A 20,550-nucleotide genomic window follows, 5' to 3' on the forward strand; every position below is an offset into this window, starting at 1 on the left:
TTTCTGAAAGGTTGTCGCGAATTTGGTATTCCTTGTATGAACCAACCGTTTTTTGACCGTAAAACTCCGGCACAGGTATATCTTCCATGCAGGATAGTGACATCCTTCGGCACGCGACCATTGCTGGAAGTTTAAAGCTCCCATTGTCTAGACTGGTAAAGGGTTGATGACACTTTTCTGGGACTGATATACTCCATATGGGTCGAGAATAACATGGAAGGTGTTTTTGTTCGTGTGTCGATGTACCTGTCCTCGCAAGCATGATGCCAATGATTGACTGCGAATTGATCCGTCCATCATAAAGAGGGACCGTTTGAGCGGCACGATACTTGGTAGAAGCATATCAATGCCTTATACTCAAAGAACTGATATCTTCAATACTGCCGGTGCCGTCACCAGCAGCTTGTGTCCCTCTGGCATCGGAATGAATATCCGAAGTATCCTCACGCTCCCCCAAAGCACGTTGTATGAGCTTCGCCTTGATGACGGCTCCCTTCAGTCGCTCGTCCACATCCGTGACAGCCTCCTCCGTATTTTCCATTGGGAGGGAAGCTGGATCGACCAATTCAAGGAGCGTATCAAGGTTCTTTGCGAGTCTTGAGCTGTGTGGAAAGCTTGCCATTCCCTTGCAGGTGGAGGGCCCCAAAAAGATATCATCAACCTCTTCTGTCGCGTGACCGGACAGTTCGGAGTTGGGAGCAGATGTCGGGTTTGCGCTGGCAAGTCTTTGAGCCCAGACTAACGCTTTGCCATAGAGTCTTCCCAGTTCGAGAAACTTTTCGAATCCCTTTTCAACAGCGAACACACTTCCCTCCGTATACCCAGCTTCGGCGCCATCGGCGGCTCCCAAATCATAGCCTTCTTTATAAAAGTCCTCCTCGAGGTCGAGAAGGCTTTCGAGTAGATTGTTGTCCATGTCCATGTCAAGGTGTAAAAAAGCCACAGCCAAGATAGTGAGCAAGAGAGGTGGGAGCTTCGGAAAAGAAAACCCGACGTAGCGAACAAAGAGGAGAAAAGATATGTGAGAGATCTTGTGGAGTTGATGTTTCCTTGTCGCACGCTCTCCGGGACGCCGATGATTCATCCGCTACCACCAAAAAAACGCAGCCGTCACGGGCCCATCTTTTTGCCCCTCCGCAACCCCGCCATCACAATCACACACCATGGCTACCGAGTCCAAAATCTTGCCCAAGAAGGGCGAGCGTAATATCCTCATTACAAGTGCCTTGCCCTACGTCAATAACGTGCCTCACCTGGGAAACATTGTTGGCTCTGTTCTCAGCGCAGACGTTTTCTCTCGGTGAGTCATACCCATATGTGTTAAAGCGATCTGGGTTGTTAATCGAAATTTGTCCAGGTATCATAAGGCTTGCGGACACCCGACACTATATATTTGTGGAACCGATGAATATGGCACTGCAACAGAGACAAAGGCGCTCGAGGAGAAGGTGACTCCGGAGGAACTTTGCGCAAAGTACAATAAGATCCATCAGGAAGTGTATGAATGGTTCGAAATTGGGTTCGATCACTTCGGGCGCACTCCGACGCAGAAGCATACTGAGATCTCTCAGGCCGTCTTTAAGCGGCTTTATGATAATGGGTACCTTGCGGAAAAGACTGCTGAGCAGCCATTCTGTGAGACCCATGGGTCCTTCTTGGCCGATCGCTACGTCGAGGGTGAATGTCCACGATGCCACTACGACGATGCCCGGGGAGACCAATGTGATAAATGCGGCCATCTTCTCGACCCGTTCGACCTCATCAATCCGAAGTGCAAGCTCGATGGTGCCACCCCGGTAAAAAAAGAGACGAAGCATATTCACCTTCTTCTAGATAAACTCCAGCCCGAAATCGAGGAATTTGTTCTTCCTGCCATGGAAAAGGGCGACTGGCCCAAGAACTCTCGCAATATCACTGAGAACTGGTTGAGGGAAGGGTTGAAAGACCGTGGTATCACAAGAGACTTGAAGTGGGGTGTCCCTGTTCCCCTCGATGGGTTTGACAACAAAGTGCTTTATGTGTGGTTCGAAGCGTGCATTGGTTATCCATCAATTACTGCCAACTATACCCCAGACTGGGAGCTCTGGTGGCGTAATCCGGAGGATGTGCAGCTCTATCAGTTTTTGGGCAAGGACAATGTGCCCTTTCACAGCGTCATCTTCCCCGGGTGTCAGATAGGAACCAAAGACAAGTGGACCAAGCTTCATCACCTGAATACTGCCGAGTACCTGAATTACGAGGGTGGCAAGTTCAGTAAGTCTCGTGGGATTGGTGTCTTCGGAAACAACGCCAAAGAGACTGGTGTTGCCCCAGATGTCTGGCGTTACTATCTTTTGAAAAACCGTCCAGAGACCGGGGACACTCAGTTCGAATGGCGCTCATTCGTCGAGAGCAACAACAGTGAGTTGCTGGCCAAACTTGGTAACCTCGTCAACCGAGTCATCAAACTTGTCGCTGCTTCCTACGAATCCACTATTCCCGATTTCACCGTTCCAGAGGCCTTCCAGCCCACCCTTGACGAGGTCACCACTCTTCTCCGCCAGTACATTGAAGAAATGGAAGGCGTCCACCTCCGCGCTGGTGTTAGCACCGCCATGAAACTCGCCGAAGCAGGCAACGGTCTGATCCAGGCCAACCGGCTAGACAACTCCCTCATCGCCAACGACCCCGAGCGCGCCGCCGCAGTCGTCGGCACCGTACTAAATCTCATCTACCTGCTCGCCAGCGTCTTCTCCCCTTACCTTCCCGCCACCTCTAAGTCCATCAACGAGCAGCTCAACGCTCCCTTTGCCCACATCCCCTCCCTTGAGGACATCAAAGACGGCTGGAAGCCCGTCGCCCTCAAGCCAGGCCACAAGATTGGCAAGGCCCAGTACCTCTTCTCCCGCATCGACCCTAAGAAAGCTGATATGTGGCGCGACATGTTCGGCGGCTCCCAGGCTGACCGACAAAAGAAGGAAGAGGAAGCTGCCAAAGTGGCAGCAAAGAAGGCAGCCAAGGAAGCCGCCAAGGCAAAGAAGAAGGAGAAGCGGGCTAAGGAGGCTGCCGCCAAGGAAACTGCCGGTGGCGGCTCCGTAGAAGCCACGGCCAAGGGTGGCGCTGAGTTGGCGACTGCTACGGTGGAGGGGACGACTGATGAGGCTATTGAGAAGGTTACCGATGGTGTTGCGCAGGTTACGATTCCCACGTCGTAATTTTCAAGACTCATTGCTAGGTAGAGTACCATTTTCTTGGTACACCCCCGGTCGAATAGAGATAGCATAAGATATGGGATGACATCATCCCGGATACACATCTATCAACAGATGCATTGTGTTTCTCAATCGTGCTGGATTTATTATTTTTATATCATGGTATCTTCTCATACTATCTACTGCTACTACTATGAGGTTAAGATCGCGGATTTGAGCTCGAGTCCGAGTACGACTACGCCACACACCACACAGAATGAAAAGTGCAACGCTGTTGATTTATCGTAACAATGATAAGGCACTAGTTGTAAACTATTATATCCCCATACACAAGCTAGTAGCCACATACTCTGGCGATAACCTTGACCAGACGTACACACCCACTGTGCCAACCCAAGTCCTCCTGTAAATGAACCCAATCATCGCCTCCTGGTGCCTGGTCTGGGCTTTACCTCGTCCTGGTTCACTGGGTGAAGCATGACCTTGTTGGGCAATTGCGGGGTGTTTGCTGAATATCCTTTGCTCCAGTCATAGCTGACAGCGTAGGCGAAGATGTTACCGTTGCGGTTGAAAGCGGTTGACGAGATTGTTCCCCCGACGCTGGGGTAACCCTTGAGACGGTGCTTGGCATCCTTATCCCAGAAGTGGAATGTTCCATCGCTACCAGCGGTGCTGAAGGTGCCGTGGACGGGGTGGAAGGAGATGGCGTTGACGGAGTAAATGTTGTTGATATCACGCTGGTTTGGGGGTGTTTCGCGATGGCATTTGAAAGAGAAATTTGAGCTCGAGTCCTTGTCGTCGACGTACTGGATGGCACAGCGGCCCTCGATACTTCCGACCGCAAACCCGGTGGCGTCGGCGAAGCAACTAACTACTCGTGTTTGCCATTTCAGAGGAGACTGCATGGTTTTGTAGAACTTTGTGGGGCTGCCGAGGTCGACAATGTTGATGTATCGATCTGCTGTCCCAATGACTAAAAGTTTATCCTTGACGTCCATAGTGTAAACACGTTCCTGGCATTCTAATGAGGCGATGGGTGTAGACTGCCGTAAATCCCAGTATTTGACCTGCTTGTCCCATGAACCCGTCACGAGGAGAGGTGTGCCGCCAGCGGGGTTTGGGAACATGTGGCAGCATCTGATCGGGGCGTCATGAGCAGCGACTTGTATAGGCGTGGTAGCATTTGCGGCGAGGTCAAGCATGCGAGCCGCCTTGTCGGCACCAGCGCCCACGACTTTTGTTCCATCCTATTTGCGGTCAACTTATTAGCCCAATTTTCAGATGATTAAATTGGTAGGAGACGTACAGGTGCCCAGCAGCAGTTCAAGACAGGGGCCTCATGCTCGAAAAGAGCTTTGCCCTCACTCTGGCCTTGATCGTTGATCTCGTAAATGCGGACTTTCTTATCCCATGACGCTACAGCTAGATGGTCGCTCGCTGGTGAGAAACGGAGATCTGAAATGCTGTCCTCTGGAGGAGAATTGAGCGCGACGTCTTTTGAAATGTCGCCTGTGGTGTTGGTGGCAGATGTTGTTGTCGCCGCTGCTGCGCCAAATAGCCCTGACATTTCAAGAACTTTTCCTCGAGACCGGGATGGAGCGCGGGGTGATCGGACGGACGGTGGGAGTAGAAGCTAGAAGATTGTATCAGAAGTTCATGAGAGAGTGTGTGGGATGAAAGGAAGAAGGTAACAAAGCTCGTTGGGTAATTGGAGAAAAGAGCTCCTAGACACGACAAGAAAGAAGGTCCGAAGTTCAATAACGCGAGGGCACGGCAGTATCGTATCCTCAGGCTTTGACTTTCACCGCCCTGTACCAAACACGGCAAACATTCACCGGCTGAATCCTCACCTGCCTTGAGCCTCTGAGTGCTACACTAGTACGGAGGGGTAGGTTACCAAGCACTCTACGGCGTATGGAATCGCTTTTTCTTGTCGCAAGATGGTACCTTGCACTGACTCGACAGTATCACGCAACTGGAAGTCAAAAATAAATTGTCGTGTCAGACAGAAAACCTTGTCCTTCTAACGTCTTCAATCTCTCAATTTTTGCGCAGAAGTTGTACCGTGGATAGTGGCAGGACATGGATGTGACACGGGCCGATCGCCAATCATGATTGAGCTCCTGCTTGGTTAGCTGCACGTGAGGTCATGTCCAAGTTTGTTTGCGACCTGGAGGACAGAGTAACTCTCTATAGTGGTGTCGTCAGAGGCATCCATGATGGCTATGTGAGGCGAGTCTAAGATAAGCCGATGGTGAGTAGAGTCTGGAACTGAACGTGGTTATCCAGACTTCCAGAAGGCCGCACGAGGCCAGAAGAATAATAGAGTGATGGACTAAGTGGAGCGGTGGAAATGCGGGGTGCAGCCTTAGTGGGCCAACACAGAAGCTCTCGACGTCAGCCCTCGTGCCATCCGACACTGCCGAGTTTGTTTGTCTAGGAAGTATTGGCGAGGAGTAGCGATTTCCTGAGAGTTAGAGGAATTGGTGCAACTGGACATTGAAGGGATTGACCTCTCGGCTTCACCCGCAACGCATTTCCACAGTGGAATGATGCGGGAAAGCCCCGGGAATGGGGTTAAACCATCATCTGATGTATCTGCGACAGGTGCGGAGATTCTGTCATCACCACCTCCTCTTTCTCTGCGAATCATACGGCACAGCTCAAACTGCTTCAATCGACCAGCATATTCTACACCTGGGTAGCTCTCGAAGCTATTATTGACATGGTTGGGCCACGACCAGTCAATCATGCGAGGCGTTTCCGGATATATCCAGTCAATCATCCAATCTGCATCCATGGCATCCCATCCTGCATTGCCACCGTCTTTCGAAGCTCTTAACCCCACCTCAGCAGCAGCTCACTAGTACCGTACTTCTTGATTCTGAATTCCTCGGTGGTTTCCATCGCAATATGTTCACGGGGGCCTCCATATCCTCCCAAGTTAGCCAAACTAGGACGTCGTATGTACGGAACATCAAATATAGTATAGGTTTCCTGTCGTAGAACTGCTACAATGGTTGCTCTTGTTGTGGTTTGATCTGATTGATCTCCCCATGCAGATTATGTGTACACGGTACGGAGTGGGTAAGACGCTGTTCATAGTTAAAGCATCATACTTTGGCTCTCCAGGTCACCTGCCTTTCCCCTCTTTCCATCCCCCTAACCTTCTCTCCCCTTTCCTTCCTCTTCTCTTTTCCTCTCTTCTTCATTCTTCTTCTTCTTGCTCCTCCATCCCATCTGGACCCAAACCATCATCCGATCGCGTCCAACTGACTGGTAAGCTCACTCTGTTCCTGCATGGCCATCATCAATCACCCTCCTTCATCAATGATGTAGTACTTTCTCCTTCACACCCATGCCCCAATCATGCCATCATGTCTCACTCGGTGTTGTGCCTTTATCTGTACCTGAGTAGTCACACGGCAACACCAGGGGCTAATACATTCCTCTTGGGCTTAGATCTTGCTCAAGCATTACTCTTATCTCTTTGCTCCTCATCTACCATTCCAGCTTCACGCCCCAACCATGTCTGCTACGGAACATCCCGAGCTTACCAAGGTCGATTCCGCCGTTGCTGGCTTGACGTTATCCTCCAAGGATGAAAAGGCACCAGACAAGGCCGAGAAGAAGTCTCACAGACGCACCTCATCCCAGGCCGAAGGCGTCTACAACATCAAGGAACTAGGTAAGTTCTTCCGGTCTGACTCCAAGGTAACTGTTGAGGTGCTGACCATCCCCATAGAGGAGAAGCAAATCGAGCTTACGCTACCAATTGAAACACAAAAGACCGGATGGTGAGCTGTTATCCTGCCCTCTCCTTCTATGCCATATTAACCTTTTGTAGGAAGCTGAACACTTCACCGTCAACGGTCGAGGACAAGGACATCCTCAAACTCCCCCTTGTGACTCCGCCAGTCAAGAAGATTGACCTACACTTCCCCCTAGGATTGGAGGTAACTGCCCGTAACATGAAGGGCGTGACAGTCAAGGATGCGCTGGACGCAATCTACAAGCAGTTCAAGAAGAAGGTACCGTTACTGTCGTCCAAAAGTAGAGGCCAACGGAAACTAACAGAGATTACTTCTAGGCGGATGACGAATTGGACAAGCCCTACCTCGCTGGTTTCGAGTGGGACAAGGAGGAAAGCTGGACTAGACTCATTGTTCACCAGACTAAGAATGGCCCACCTGCCGCTCCCAGCAAAAAGTCCAAGAAGAAGGCCAAGGAAGAAGCATAGAATGGTGGCTTATTTGCTCCATGACCCGCCTAGATCTTCGCGGCGTTGTCTCTCCTTCCTATTGTCGAACCAACGGCTTTCGTGATTCGATGTGCTTTGTCTCTCGTCTTGCTTCTTCTGAGCAATTGTTTGCCAATGGTTCGGGGTCTTAGAAGCATTGATCCAAGAGGACAGGTGTTTTATCTCTGCAACTTGATTTTTGTTGTTTTAATCTCAATCTCAGCTCCAGCTGCCTTGTGCGGCTTTCAATTGTCTACTGGTTCGATGAGGACTCAGTACATACTAGCAGGACTGACTTAGGTCTCTCACGTTCATTCAATGACACAGTTGTATTTAATTAAGAGGTGCTTCATGGAGAGATAGTATCCCTTGGGATATACACCTACCCCAGAGCAAATTGTACCAAACAGCTACTTGATAACCGTGGGTCCGGTCTAATGTGCGAACTGAAAAATGTGTTGCAAGCTAGAGTCAGCCTGGTGATACCTCATGCGGCAGATTATTGCATTCCCATCTCTAAGCTAAATATACACGTGTGCAGGCATCAGTCATGTCAACGGCCATTTTTGTAGCCTCGATCGTACAAGTCATTATCATCTAATATTCGTAAGAGCAATTGTTGATGTTCAGGAGTGCGTGATGTCAAAGCCATGCCAGGTCATGTCGACCGAGTCCGCCCTGTGGCCTTTTCCCCACCGAACAAGACCAGGACAATCTCGTCCAAGATTGAGAAAATCAGGTGAGCGTTAAGACGTTGGTTGTTCAGCGTAGCGAAGATCCTCCTGGCGGCAGCCTGAGCGTTTGCTCGTCCGACCACATTCCCTGCGAGATCAGGAACGAGGGTTGCGAGGACAAGACTAGCTTCTGTGCGGCTCCTCAGGCGTTCCGAAGCTGTGCGGACCTTGTTCTCGCGGAGCACACCGCCAGGCCAGAGTGTATCTCGGGCGAGGGCGAGGTAGCGGAGAAGGTGCTCATCTTGAACGAATGAGCGAGCGCCCTCGCGGACTTTGCGTTCGATTGTGCCGCCGAGTAATTGGTGGAGGACGACGACAACAGCGCGGCCGCGAAGCCAGTTGTTTCCCCTGTTCAGCTCAAAAGTTTCTAGGAAGAGATCGCAGATGGGTTTGATGAAGGGCTCTAGTTCGCGGTCTTCAAAGGCATTGAGTTCAGCTTCGGCTTCGGCTGCCGTGACGGCGTCTTCGGTGGCGAGCCCCGAGTCTGTTGGAGTAACGACAACGTTGGGTTGCTGCTGTTGGTTTGTGGCTGCGGATATGAGATTCTGCCCTGCGATTGAAAGTTGATCGAGCACGCCAAAGTTGCCGAGGAAGTCGTCCATCCCGTCAGCAACTGAATTGTATATCCGCGTCACAAGGTCCTTGGACTCTCCATCTCGGGGAGCAGCCTCACTGCGTGGAATGATCGCCCGTTGAGATAAGAAAGCGCGCAAGTCCCGGCTCCGGCATACCTCTGGGAGAAGGAGAAGCTTCTGGAGATATACCTCTAATGCTAGACGCCGTTTGTGCAGAAATTCTTTTTGTAATTTCATTACCATTCGCCGCCGAGGAAACTCCAGTTGACGCACAGACGGATATCGCATGCGAAGCTGGTGGTGGAGCTCGTGGAACTCGCTGTATCTACGTGCCACCACCCAAGATGCCGCCGGCATCTGCTCTCCAGCGTTTCTTTGTACCTCCACAACATCTGCGGCTGTCAGTGAGTTATTCATGTACATATAGCGAAAGGTCACATACACACAGCATACTCTCGACCATCCTCCTCTTTACCCACAACGATGGATTTGATTCGAATGGTCGACCGGCCGTACAAACTATTGTCACTTTCTTGTATCATGTATTGCTGGCGTTGCATCTCTTTGCGGTGCAGCTCTCGCTGAATGCTTGCCTTGGACTTTCGCAAGATTCGTAGCTCTGCCGTGTTGTTCGTAAGCTCGGCTTTTCGTGTTAGGGTATCGACCACTGCTTCTTGCGACCCGAGTTTTTCAATGTCTACTGCGAGGGCTTCGATCGCTTCGGTGAGACCTAGGTCTCCGGGAGCCGCTTCGTGTACCTCATCTGCAGGGTCTTTGTCATCTGCTCCGTCCGGCTCTTCATACTCATCCTCAAGGTATCTTTGCTGTTCAGGAAACAGGTCGTCATCGAATACCCCGCGGCGCGAAGACTTCTCCACCAGTCCCAGCGACGCGATACTGGGTTTCAATCTATCGTCCGTTCGATTTTCCACCTTTGAAAACTCAAGCGAGCTGCGTGGCGACTTTTGACCCGGATCATTCGCAGAAAGTTCCTCAAGTCTTCCATTGTTTGGTTCGTTTGTGATGATATCGTTTAGTGCAGCCTCCATGTTTTCAATAACCCTGTTCTCATTGACCTCGGTGTCACCGTTCTCTCTGTTGAGACTTTGAGTAGACATTGCAAGCGGATCGGTGTCATAGTCATCGTCAAATAAGGGAACTGAGCGTTCGGAATCTATAGAGCGCCTTGCAGGTTCCTCATCATCAAAGAGCTTTCCCATGCTAGACACATCGTTTGATGAGATGGCTGCTCTCCGAAGATCTTTCTTGGGTTTGGAGCCTGGATGGGAAGTCGTTCGGCTCAATAACGAAGGAAGCGGGCGCCTGTCCCGGGGCTCAAGGGTGTTGTTCGCAGGGCTTTGCTGGGATGTGGGCGATAATGGCGCGGGAGCTGGAGAATGGGAAGCTTCATCAGAAGCAAGGTATTTATAGAATAGGTCTGACTGCTTGAACTTGGGATAATAAACATCTTGGAGTTCCTCAAGCACGGCCGACTGAGTAGTCAAAACCACCGTGCGAGCTTTACGGTACTGCTCTGGGGTGGCACGTTTCCCCGCGCTCAAAAACGCCTTTACAATCTGCCGAGATTCGTCCGTCACTTTGAGTTCAGGCTTGGTGAGATACGTCTCACTTATTAGAGCCATGTCATTCCTGTCCGCGGTGGTCCAGGTCTTGGAGGTAGGGGACGACTCGTCTCCAAAGTCGTCTTCCAGTGGGTTACGGAATCCATCAACCACAATCCAGAATTGCACGAGCGACATGAGGTGCTGGCGGTCCATGAACTCCATGAAATAAGAAAGACCAGAAGCGTCATGCATCACGTCCACCAGAGACGCTTCGTGAGCTGCGGACGAGCTCTTTCGACGAAAGTGCGAGGCAGCGGCTGCAGCGTGCGATGTCTGGGTGCCAGATGTTGAAAGTTTCGATACCTTTTGATCCAAAACTCGCTTGCCAGTTTCGAGTCGCCGAAGATAGACTGGGTCCTGCCCCTCTACCATGGACTCCCGTTTCAACTGGCTCGCGACAAGGGCTCGGAATCGCCGGGCATCGGAAAGGTTATTGCAGCGTCGAATGGTTCGAACGAATCGCTCAAACGCCCGCTCAGAATCATTGGGGCCAAGACGTGGAAACGGATTGCCACGCTTTGACTTGGGAGCCGGAGAAGCATGCTCATCAAGGGCGGCCCGTAGCTTGCGTACAGTTTTGCGATCTTGAAGAGCTGTCCGGCCATACGCTTCCATCAATTGATTCCAAGTGTCAGGGTCGGAAAGAACTGAGATGAGCGGGAATAGGACGGCACATGACACAATTTCCCTAATGAGGACAGATACAATGCGGCTGTTGAGAACATTCTCAGGAAACAGCTGAGGAAGCAATCCAACGGTGATCTTCCGTAAATATTCTTGTTCTACCGCCTTCTGGTCAGACAGCGAAAGCACCGCGGCTGGATGCAAGTGGCCATCACGGTATTTACTTGCAATGGCAAGGTCCAACTCCTCGGACTCGGTGACGTTGCGGGTCAGGTTCTTTCCCCTCACTGACCGCTCTGCGATATCAAACTCCTTGAGGTGCGTGGTAAGGATTGGGAAGATGCGTGAGACAAGCAATGACACAATATCTTCCGCTAGCAGCCGGTCACGTAGGTTCCCAACCGCTGTCCGGATCACCCTATCCACCTCGTTTGGGAAAGCGGGGTTCGGGGTAATGCTGCGGTGCCAGGACGAGATGAAGTCACGGGTAATCAGCGAGAGGATCTCGTCTATGCCTTCCGATACAATAAAGGACTGAGGGTACAGCGACTCGGCTTGGTACTTGGAGCGCCTCTGGAACTCGTTCAGTTCCTTCTTCCAATGCTGACGGGAAACGAATGCGACAGGGAGGGGGAGGGTCTTGGAATGGACGAGGTTTGCAGTACTGGAATTCCGTGTCGTTAGGAGGACGAGGCCAAATATAGCGGTCGAAGAGAGAAAAGCGCCTAGAGCCAGAGCATATCCGAGGTATCGAAGAACGGGAAGCCAGCGAATCGCAAAACCCCAAGCGATAAAGCCACCCAAGCCGGCGAGGATGTAGTCACGAGGCTTCAGGGACATTCTCACCACACCAGCTGTATCGATTCTGGGGTTGTTCTCATTGCGATCAAGGATGCAAGGGCTAGACTGAATGAAGGCACATGGTGATAGGAACGAGTAGATGTACTTTAGCGGAGGATAACAACAACAACTGCCACTGGAGTTGGTGACGACGATCGACAAGGATGGCCGGCGGATGGCAGGCGGTGAGGGCATCTGGAGACTGATATTTCCTGGTTGTGGCCAGTCATGGCCAAGCACACTCTCACGTGACTTAGTATATGCCAGCCAGACAACGTCATTTGTTGACCTAGTCTTCATCTTTTGACCTCCACGGTTTCCTCTCCTCCACCTGCTTCCCCCCGCTTTACTTTCACTCAACCTCGAACCGCCTCCTTTGGCCTTGATACCTGCAGCCATGGCGTCTCTCACCGACTTCGTGGATTTCTCTCAGGACACGCTCAAATGTAAGTTAACATAGGCCCGGAACACTTTTTGCATGTGACACTCAACACCACAAATTCTAGACGCTGCGCTGTCCATTGCCTTCAACCCAATCTTCTGGAAGTGAGTATTCTCGCACGTACAGCCTCCAAAATTGAGCGTCAACCATATCATATCCAAGTTGCCCTATAAATAGTCTCTATGCTAACCTCTCCGCCCCGGCGGACCTCAGCATCGTTGCCCGTGCCGGTAACTACACCCTATCACCTGCAAACCCCAACGCGACCATCATCTAACCCACAAAACCCCCGTAGAGTACCGGAGCCACTTCCTCACCCGTATCTTCGGCAGCCCCTACTACGGCTGCTACTTTCTCGCCGTGACCATCTTCTCCTTAGGAGTCCTACGCGACCACATCTACCAACTGGCCTTGGAAGACCAGCCCTACTATGCCCCAGTGCACCAACCCGTCCTCGGCGGCGCCCTTTTTGTCGTGGGCTCAGTTCTCGTCCTCTCAAGCATGTATGCCCTCGGCGTGACGGGAACCTACCTCGGTGACTACTTTGGTATCCTCATGGACGCGCCTGTCACGGGCTTCCCGTTTAACGTTACGGGCTCCCCGATGTACTGGGGTAGCACCTTGAACTTCCTCGGCGTTGCCCTGTATAAGGGCAAAGTTGCCGGTGTGCTTCTTAGCGCCATGGTGTTTGTCCTGTACTGGTTTGCACTCAAGTGGGAGGAGTAAGTCTCGCGTTCTGATACCACGCTTCCTAGGCGTGTATCCTACATAGGCAGACCCCGCTAACTGTTCCCTCTGTAGCCCCTTTACCGCTGAGATCTACGCGAAACGGGAACGCGAGCGCGCCAAATCCAAGCAGGGTGGAAAGAAGCAGTAAGCTCCTGAATCCAGTGCTCGCATCCAGTCAAAGAGCAGTTGCGAGCCAATGGACTACTGTGGTGGTAAGGAGAGGGTCCAGAAGAAGTGATAATGGGTATTCAACATCCATAGATGGCGCTGCGAGCATAATGCAGACAGGAGAAGGAAGCCTGGATGTCGGATAGACCAGAACGACAGGCGATACTGAGTGCTCTTCAACATCAATTAAAAGCGGAGAAGCGAGCATTGAAGAGGCTACTACAAGAGAGGGCGTACCTCGAGTGGTTCGATGAATCACTACACTACCTTCATAGAAAGAGAAGTACCCATAGAAAAGGCTGAAAAGTAATTTGATTTTAATTGTTCACTGATCCATATATTGAAAGAGCAATTGAGCACAAGCAAGAATGGATATCATTTTATCACCCAAAACACCTAAACCAATCCCCAATGTTCGAACATATAGTGATATGTAGGAGAGCGCCTAAATGTCATCAACCTTTGAATGATACAGAATCCTTCAAGCAAAAATTCCGGAAACAGGACTCCGAAAAACAAGCCCGCCAACTCCACGCTATGAAATCTATACAGTAAGAACACAGATGCACGCAAGTGCATGGTACAAAGGAAGAGTGCATAAGCAGGCCAGACGCCAACAATAATGGACTGGCTTATGCGCGACGACCCCTACCCCTTTTATTCGACCGGCTCTCCTCGACCGGCTCGATCTCATCTTCGTCTGCGCCCTTCTTGAGGTCCTCTCCTTCGGCAAGGCCCCATTTCTCACGGTCATACCAGTCTTCTCCGTCGCTCAACTCGCCAACATGGCCTTCTGCTTTACACCATTCAAAGACGTCCTCTTTCATCCGGCATGCCCGTAGGAGGGACTCTAGCATGTGTTCGAAACCGCGTACCGTTTCCTCTTGTTTCTGGACGTACGACCAGAGTAGTCGGCGGGTGTCTTCAGCTTCACTGGGTGGCAGGCCAAAGTCGGCATCTGGCCGCACTGAATCTGATACAAGATAGAGGGGGTGAGGCGTAGGAAGGGAGCTGAGTGTTTCGCTGGACACGGACGGTGAATCGCGCCCAGAATCGTGATCCTGCGGCTGGCCAGCATTGGCTTGTGCTCGAGTCGTCATACGCCTTGGAGGTTCCGGCGGCGATCCGTTTTGCATTTCAACGTCCTCATCCACGTCTTCGTCTCCGCCCTGCTTGTTCTTGTGTTCTTTATCTGGCTCGCCGATTTGTCTTTCATCCTGATCCATTGGCACATCTGCATCTGACGCACGAGCTCCGTCATGCGGATTATCTGATTTGCTACCATTAACCTTGGCACCGCTCTCTCCATTTTCCAAGTGCTGTGGAAGGTCCCCGACGAATGTATCAACTTCTTCGGATTTTGGCGCTCTGGGGTGGCCAGTATTGGAATCATGTGGCTCATCCTCTGCTCTCCCATCCGGCAAGCTTGCCATTTCAACGTCGTTCGTGGTTCCAATCAATTCTTCTTCTGGCGCAGAGTCACGTCTTTTGGAAGTATCCGTGAGTTTTGGGGGCTGCTGCGCGCTGTCTTTTGAGTGACTTGATGCTGTTTCAGCGGATGCGGCAATACCATTGGTCTCATAGGACGGTAACGGAGAACTGTCTCCTGTGCTGGCTATTCGCGGCTCAAAAATCCATCTATCTTCAGGGGACTCAAAGACGCCGCACGGCGCCCAGGAACCATCCCCAAGGAACTGCCGGTGCAGATTTCTAGCGCGCCACAGTAATGCTCGTTCTTGGCGTAGTTTGGCTTCGATTGCCTGCGTCATGTTTGAGAGAGCCTTAGAGGTATAGGCGTGCGATAGGGAAGGATGAGTGGGGAGCTCAGACGGATGTTTCAGCGGGCAAAGGAAATCTGAATTAACAAGCACAAGTTAGCTGAAGGTGGGACCAGTGATATGTCGTACAACATAATTGCGACGCACGTTCCAAGGCGATCTCAGAAAAGGGATTCTCCTCCGCGACGGCAGCATCAGCCTCCGAATCTTCATCGTCTTCATCAAGCTCGTCCCCTTCCGAGTCGTAGCGCACAGGGTTTTGCTGAAGAATGTAGCGGGTATACCCAGCATGTTCGATTTTCTGTATAAAAAGCCAAACATCTGTTAATTACCTGCACGTTTACAAGCTCGGTGCACCCAGAAGGAAGCTAAGCGCGAATGAATGAGGATATTGCAGCAAGCGCTACGTTGGTTCTATCATACCTGCTTATAAAGGGCCTCGGAATTCACATAGCCCATAGCACCCTCTCTCACGAATCTCGCATTTGATCGGAGCTTGTTGCCTCTATTCGTAGGTTGGCTGATTGGATCATCGGGTCCCGAATCTGTAACGAGCTCAAGTTAGAGAATGCGCGGGGCGGAATCACAAAATATACAAATTCGGAAAAGGATAGCGGTACAGTCGTTCTCATTGCGGAGGGCCCGCTTCATCCCCACGATGGTATCGGCAATTAAGGCTGCCTGCGCCGCCATGGCTCTGGAAGAGAGGAAAGGATGGAACAGGAGCAGAGACAAGGCGCGGGAGTGGAAAGGAGCTGAACTTCGAGATTTTCAGGGTGAAAAGAGCGGCAAAAGCGGTGTTATTGAGAGGTATGGAGTTGCGACTGTGATTATTATCAGGAAATTACCTCGAACCCAGGTGATGGAGAGGCAGCAGAGGAGTAGATGAGTCTCCCTCAACCTGGCTCGGCCTCTCCAGTCGCTCTCCGCCTAACGAAATGGGAAAGCTGCGGGCGCTCTTCCGATCGCTGGCGCTAGTCCGCTTGTGAATTGCATGATAAGGATAAGTTATGCCACGTGATATTTGTCCATGCATATTTCATCCTCATCAGTTTTAGTATGCGTACCCTCTATATCATTAAGCTAGTAGACGTTGAGATCTATTCGTCCACATCAACCCATACCAGAATTCCCTTCTTATCTGATCGCATCTCCTCCGTAGGAAGCACTCGCAGCGTCTTGTTAAAGTATGCATCCACCACAAGGAGCTGCGGCTGTATCCAGAGGCCTCGCTTGTAGGCCATCAAGTTGTATCGGACCGTGTGGCGGCTTACGGGGGCTAATTGAACCACCATTGCCTTCGGGCCGCTGAAAGCAAAATGCTCGCTGCCTTCCATGGTCAAGTTGAATGTGAGAAAATGCAGCGACGGATTTTCCAGTGTATACTCCATGTGTATTAATCCAGGAAGCTTATTAGAGGGCATGGCGGAAGCGAGAACGCGAGGCTCGCCGGCAGGTATGACAAACCGCGGAATCGCGAGTGTCGTCGTCGTCGTGCTTCCACCAGTCTCACTCCTCCGCCACTGGATCTCCAATGCGAGGTTTATTGACGTGGGGCGTCGATCGCCTAGGACGCTCTTCTGGATATCCAGGGTAAAGTTCGATTGACGGAGTTCTTCGGGGCCAATCACTGACGCTTCTGGGCTGACAAGAACCTCGGAGCCAATCTGAGAAGTGGCCCCTCCGCTCAGATTCAGCAGCACAAGAGACATTTGCTCAATGACCAGAGGCTCGCGGGCGAATGAAACCACTTTCGTGTCAAGACACCATTTTTGGGCCAACCCTCCGGGTTTTGCAGTTTCTGGCGGTCCAATCAAGTCATCGTCAACTGTGAAAAAATCTGGCCACGGGTCTGGGTGAAGGCGTGCAAGGAATTCATAATTCGCTTCAAATGGCCGGACGATAGAGACAGTCAACCGTGTAGTGGCGATTATTGGCGTTTGGACATCTGAGACGAGGTTATACACTGCAGATATTTCCAGCTCATACTCGAAGCTCTCCTCGGTATTGGCAAGGACAATCGCCAGTTCACGGTGGGAAGAGCTTTCCATGACCCCAACTGGCTTTTTTATAAAGTGGGACACGTCCCCTACTGGGGTACTCGACCCAGATTTCAAAGATGCCTCTGAAGAGTTTTCATCTTCCAGCCACGCAATCTTCGCCGTAGAACCAGGGCGGCCAAAGAGCCTCGATTCAGCAAGAACATCGGCTGCCTCGTCTTCTTCATTATGGACCACGAGTTCAAGAACGATACGCTCGCTCGTGTAGTAGGTGTTTCTGATATTTGGAACAGTGATTCGTATCTTGGGTGGCTTTGGTAGAATTTTGCAGCGATTGATATCACGCCCTTTGCCGATTCTTCTTCGAACTGCACCCTTTGGGTTTTGCTGCCACCAGAAAGCTTCGTGCTGGACAGTATCTGAGATGGCATAAGTAAGATCGAATTTCTCTTCCTCGATTAAAAGAGCCACTGAAGCCACGCGGCACTCTCCAGCTTCTCGGGGAATACACGTCAGGTTGTATATTTTGGTCTGGGAAGGCCCCAGAGTCAGATCTGCAATACCTGTAAGTGCAGCTAATCCACTAGTGGGCGATTGAAGGACCGAGGAGTCAGATAGAACACTCGGATCACGCAGAGAAGGCGACGATATGACGCAGCGGGTGACTGTATCGGCATCTTCATTCTCATCTGATTGCAACCGAATCGGCCGTAGACAGCCTTCAAAGGCAAGTTTGAGCTCTGCAAACTTGATTGGAGCAGACGGTTGTTGAGTACAAGATGACAATATTAGTTGGCCATGCAAAGGCTCACCGACGTTTCCCTCGGCTTTCTGAAAGATAAATGTTGCGGTGACTATGTACTGGTTAGTTGGCGACCTCCCGGCTCGCTAGATGATGACTCACTAGTTGGTACGACATCCTCTGCCTTGACCACAATAGATGGTTTTGGCATTGTTGATGGAATGGATGCGAGGCTCTGGTGAATGTCGTATTTCCACCCAGATCGAGGCGTAAATGCTAATAAACGTTAGACTGCCATAATTCTGTTGCCGTTATTAGGGATACAGGCCTACCGCAACTTAACAATTCCCAATCAACACGTAAAACTGCTTCGCAATCTCCGATATGTGCAGCACTTCCTCTCAAGGCCCAGGCAAACTTCTCCATAAGCCCCCACCATCCCGAACGACGCCAGGTCAGGGTCGTCCAGAGTGGACGAAGAATATTATAAGCCTCTTGCCAAGAACCTAGTCGCATGTATTCTTCAGCAATCTCCAAAGTGAGGCTCTCCGTCATCCGTACTTGACTCCGCTTCGAGAACTCGCTCAATGCCGCGTTGAGTGTACTTAGAATCAGTGAGGAGTGATCGAATCCACCCGTCCCTGACTGCGGTGCCTCGAGGTGGGTTTCCGGTGCAAGGTATGTGTCGTAAAGGTAAGCTTTACTAGCTATTTGAGACGCAGGTGATTGACCTGGCGGTGTGCGGTCTTCTGGCGGGATCTGCTCCGCTAAAGTTCTCCGGTACATTGTGTGTTTAGCTGAACGATACAGCCAATAACCCTCATGGTGAAGTTGCTCCCACGGCGCTACCTCATTTCCTGGAAGGGAGGTCTTTTCGCGCGGAACGAAGATGGAATTGTGCTCGTTGAATTGAGCTTGCGAGATTCCTACAGACGTCAAATGAGGGACCTCCGCTTGATGAACGAGTTGAGCCATCACGGTCGACCATCTACCCTCCCAAGCTTCCCACCCATAATTTCTCGTGCCTTTCCCTCGCCTGTTGACAATATCCTGGGAGCATCTTCGGTGATTTACCCAGAATCTTACTGCAGAAGTCGTTTGTCCGGTAAGCAGTAGGTAGCGGATTATCCGTATGGCAAGCGCATCAGCTAGGAGGCGGGCGTCATTAAATTTGGGATCCCATCCGGCAATGTTCTCAAAAACCTCTTGTCCGAATAAAGTCTCGTAAGCATTCTCGTAGTTTTTGAGGGCGGCGTCTATCTCCCGCCGAAATTCCGCAAAAATCCCCATTTTGAATTCGTAGCGGGTATTCCACCCTTGGAGAGACAGCGTTTGAGATGTGCTCGTTGGAGGTGCCGTCGGGGGTGGGATACTGCTCCTATTCCTTTTCCTCCGGGCGTGCTTGGATAAATCACGATAGTACTCCATCAGTGATGGATGCAAGACGGACAAAAGTGACTTTGTAAACTCTCTCAGCTCTTCCAGAGTCACGTCGGGTGGAAGCAAGAATATCGATTTCTGATCCAAATTGGTTGATCTTCGAATGCCCATTATCCGATCATCTACGTCTCCTAAGTCCGGACCTTGGACTTGGTCCGACAAGAGAACGACAACAAATCGAGTTTTATAGCCGGAGTCCGACCATTGTTTCTTGAGTCCATTGATTTCGATCTTCAATTGATTGTCACGCAAAGAGCTCATGTTCGGGTCCAGGCAAAAGGGATAGAAATTGACTACCGCGGCCGGAACGAGGTCTTGGTGCTTTGCGGTCCATAGAGGCGTCATTATACCGTCCGGAAACGTCGGTGAGCTAGGCGTCAACGGGGAGATGGGCGAATGGAGAATGACCGAAGCCCCATGTTGTATGTCATGGTTTCGATCATCTGTCGGGCTCGTGGGCGGGGAGGTAGGAGGTGGTTTCGCCTTTCGTGGCGGAAGTCTGTAATCCTATGAGCGTGTCAGGTTGCCCATAGAAAGATATGAAGTGCGTTTCACATACCCGCCCAACAGACTTTATTTTGTATTTAACCTTTGAGCTATCGGCCCCTAGATGATCCCAAGGATCCCAAGGATTCCGCGACGCATTCTCATTGAGGAACAAACTCCGCAATTCCTCTGCACTTGGCCCGTCCAGGGGTGGAAAATCCGACTCTATCGTGAACCCATTCTCTTTCAGCAAAGGATAGGCTATCTCCTCCGTCTTCGGATCTCCTGGTGACTCGTGGGTTTCAAGGCCGGAAAGCAGAACAAATGGAAGGTTGTGCGCGACGTAATGTTGGGGATAGGCGTCCATGGCGGACCAGGGTTGCTTATAACAGCTGTCGGTCACCGCATATCTCGAGTTGACAATGCCTAGCACAACCACTAGGGCTAGCTCTTGACTGGTACACGGATCCTGGGTATTTCAAGACGTGCAAAAAAGCTCGTCGCGTACACCGGAGACACCTGATGTTGTCCTCCGTGGAGAGAAGCGCGGGGTCGTGGTCACTCGGGCCAAGTGTTTTGCCAAGCCGCGGACACAGGACAGCTCCCGAGCTGCCGCCGCCCGGCCTCGTCTCTCTCTCCATTTGATCTTCACTTTTCAAATCACGAAGTGTCAGTGAATCGACAAACATGCTCAGACTATACCCGTTCAAGCCTCTCATCATAACTTTCATTAAGTTTGGTCTTGGTAATTGTAGAAGCCCAAAACTGTTGTGCTCTGGTGCGTGTATATACTCCGGAGTAGTACTAGATTTTGTGTTGTAGTACCGGCCCCGGCTTATTTTCAACCCACCTAGCAGATCGGAATAGTCGCTGTCATTGACATACGGAAGGTCAAACAGACTCATTGTGATTATTCTGGAGCATCCGTAATTCTAG

The 20,550-nt window shown here is 51.1% G+C and overlaps 8 protein-coding genes across 8 annotated transcripts; 3 read left to right on the top strand and 5 right to left on the bottom strand.

Moving 5' to 3' along the window:
* Positions 1-243: 243 nt before the first annotated feature.
* Positions 244-1,342, bottom strand: BJX68DRAFT_180874 (Yae1 family protein). Its single transcript, XM_071037203.1, has 2 exons — positions 1,312-1,342; positions 244-1,253 (listed from the first exon to the last, which is right to left on the bottom strand). The coding sequence occupies exon 2, from the start codon at positions 1,082-1,084 to the stop codon at positions 344-346; it is 741 nt and encodes a 246-aa protein (XP_070894356.1). The 5' UTR covers positions 1,085-1,253; positions 1,312-1,342; the 3' UTR covers positions 244-343.
* Positions 1,110-3,402, top strand: BJX68DRAFT_180866 (methionine--tRNA ligase MES1). Its single transcript, XM_071037202.1, has 2 exons — positions 1,110-1,300; positions 1,358-3,402. The coding sequence occupies exons 1-2, from the start codon at positions 1,164-1,166 to the stop codon at positions 3,192-3,194; spliced, it is 1,974 nt and encodes a 657-aa protein (XP_070894357.1). The 5' UTR covers positions 1,110-1,163; the 3' UTR covers positions 3,195-3,402.
* Positions 3,403-5,158, bottom strand: sonA (putative nuclear pore complex protein (SonA)). Its single transcript, XM_071037200.1, has 2 exons — positions 4,498-5,158; positions 3,403-4,438 (listed from the first exon to the last, which is right to left on the bottom strand). The coding sequence occupies exons 1-2, from the start codon at positions 4,756-4,758 to the stop codon at positions 3,611-3,613; spliced, it is 1,089 nt and encodes a 362-aa protein (XP_070894358.1). The 5' UTR covers positions 4,759-5,158; the 3' UTR covers positions 3,403-3,610.
* A 1,561-nt stretch (positions 5,159-6,719) lies between these two features.
* On the top strand, positions 6,720-7,431 carry BJX68DRAFT_271304 (uncharacterized protein; the record flags this gene model as incomplete). The annotated part of the gene is made up of 4 exons (XM_071046917.1): positions 6,720-6,879; positions 6,937-6,988; positions 7,039-7,222; positions 7,282-7,431. 4 exons carry the CDS (start codon positions 6,720-6,722, stop codon positions 7,429-7,431), a joined length of 546 nt encoding a protein of 181 aa, XP_070894359.1.
* Positions 7,432-7,907: 476 nt separating this feature from the next.
* rgsC (putative intermediate filament protein (Mdm1)) lies at positions 7,908-12,004 on the bottom strand. The gene is made up of 2 exons (XM_071037199.1): positions 9,183-12,004; positions 7,908-9,132 (listed from the first exon to the last, which is right to left on the bottom strand). Exons 1-2 carry the CDS (start codon positions 11,827-11,829, stop codon positions 8,090-8,092), a joined length of 3,690 nt encoding a protein of 1,229 aa, XP_070894360.1. The 5' UTR covers positions 11,830-12,004; the 3' UTR covers positions 7,908-8,089.
* Positions 12,005-12,143: 139 nt separating this feature from the next.
* On the top strand, positions 12,144-13,497 carry BJX68DRAFT_245910 (bifunctional phosphatidyl-N-methylethanolamine N-methyltransferase/phosphatidyl-N-dimethylethanolamine N-methyltransferase). Its single transcript, XM_071041561.1, has 5 exons — positions 12,144-12,275; positions 12,336-12,375; positions 12,485-12,501; positions 12,567-12,993; positions 13,073-13,497. Exons 1-5 carry the CDS (start codon positions 12,227-12,229, stop codon positions 13,146-13,148), a joined length of 609 nt encoding a protein of 202 aa, XP_070894361.1. The 5' UTR covers positions 12,144-12,226; the 3' UTR covers positions 13,149-13,497.
* BJX68DRAFT_245916 (RXT2-like protein) lies at positions 13,498-15,916 on the bottom strand. The gene is made up of 4 exons (XM_071041562.1): positions 15,567-15,916; positions 15,370-15,491; positions 15,094-15,247; positions 13,498-15,023 (listed from the first exon to the last, which is right to left on the bottom strand). The coding sequence occupies exons 1-4, from the start codon at positions 15,637-15,639 to the stop codon at positions 13,801-13,803; spliced, it is 1,572 nt and encodes a 523-aa protein (XP_070894362.1). The 5' UTR covers positions 15,640-15,916; the 3' UTR covers positions 13,498-13,800.
* Positions 15,917-20,176, bottom strand: BJX68DRAFT_245919 (uncharacterized protein). The gene is made up of 4 exons (XM_071041563.1): positions 19,688-20,176; positions 18,021-19,635; positions 17,851-17,964; positions 15,917-17,800 (listed from the first exon to the last, which is right to left on the bottom strand). The coding sequence occupies exons 1-4, from the start codon at positions 19,979-19,981 to the stop codon at positions 16,047-16,049; spliced, it is 3,777 nt and encodes a 1,258-aa protein (XP_070894363.1). The 5' UTR covers positions 19,982-20,176; the 3' UTR covers positions 15,917-16,046.
* Positions 20,177-20,550: the final 374 nt, after the last annotated feature.

The sequence above is a fragment of the Aspergillus pseudodeflectus genome (genome assembly GCF_044049435.1).
Source record: "Aspergillus pseudodeflectus strain CBS 756.74 chromosome Unknown BJX68scaffold_60, whole genome shotgun sequence".
Classification (NCBI taxonomy): domain Eukaryota; kingdom Fungi; phylum Ascomycota; class Eurotiomycetes; order Eurotiales; family Aspergillaceae; genus Aspergillus; species Aspergillus pseudodeflectus.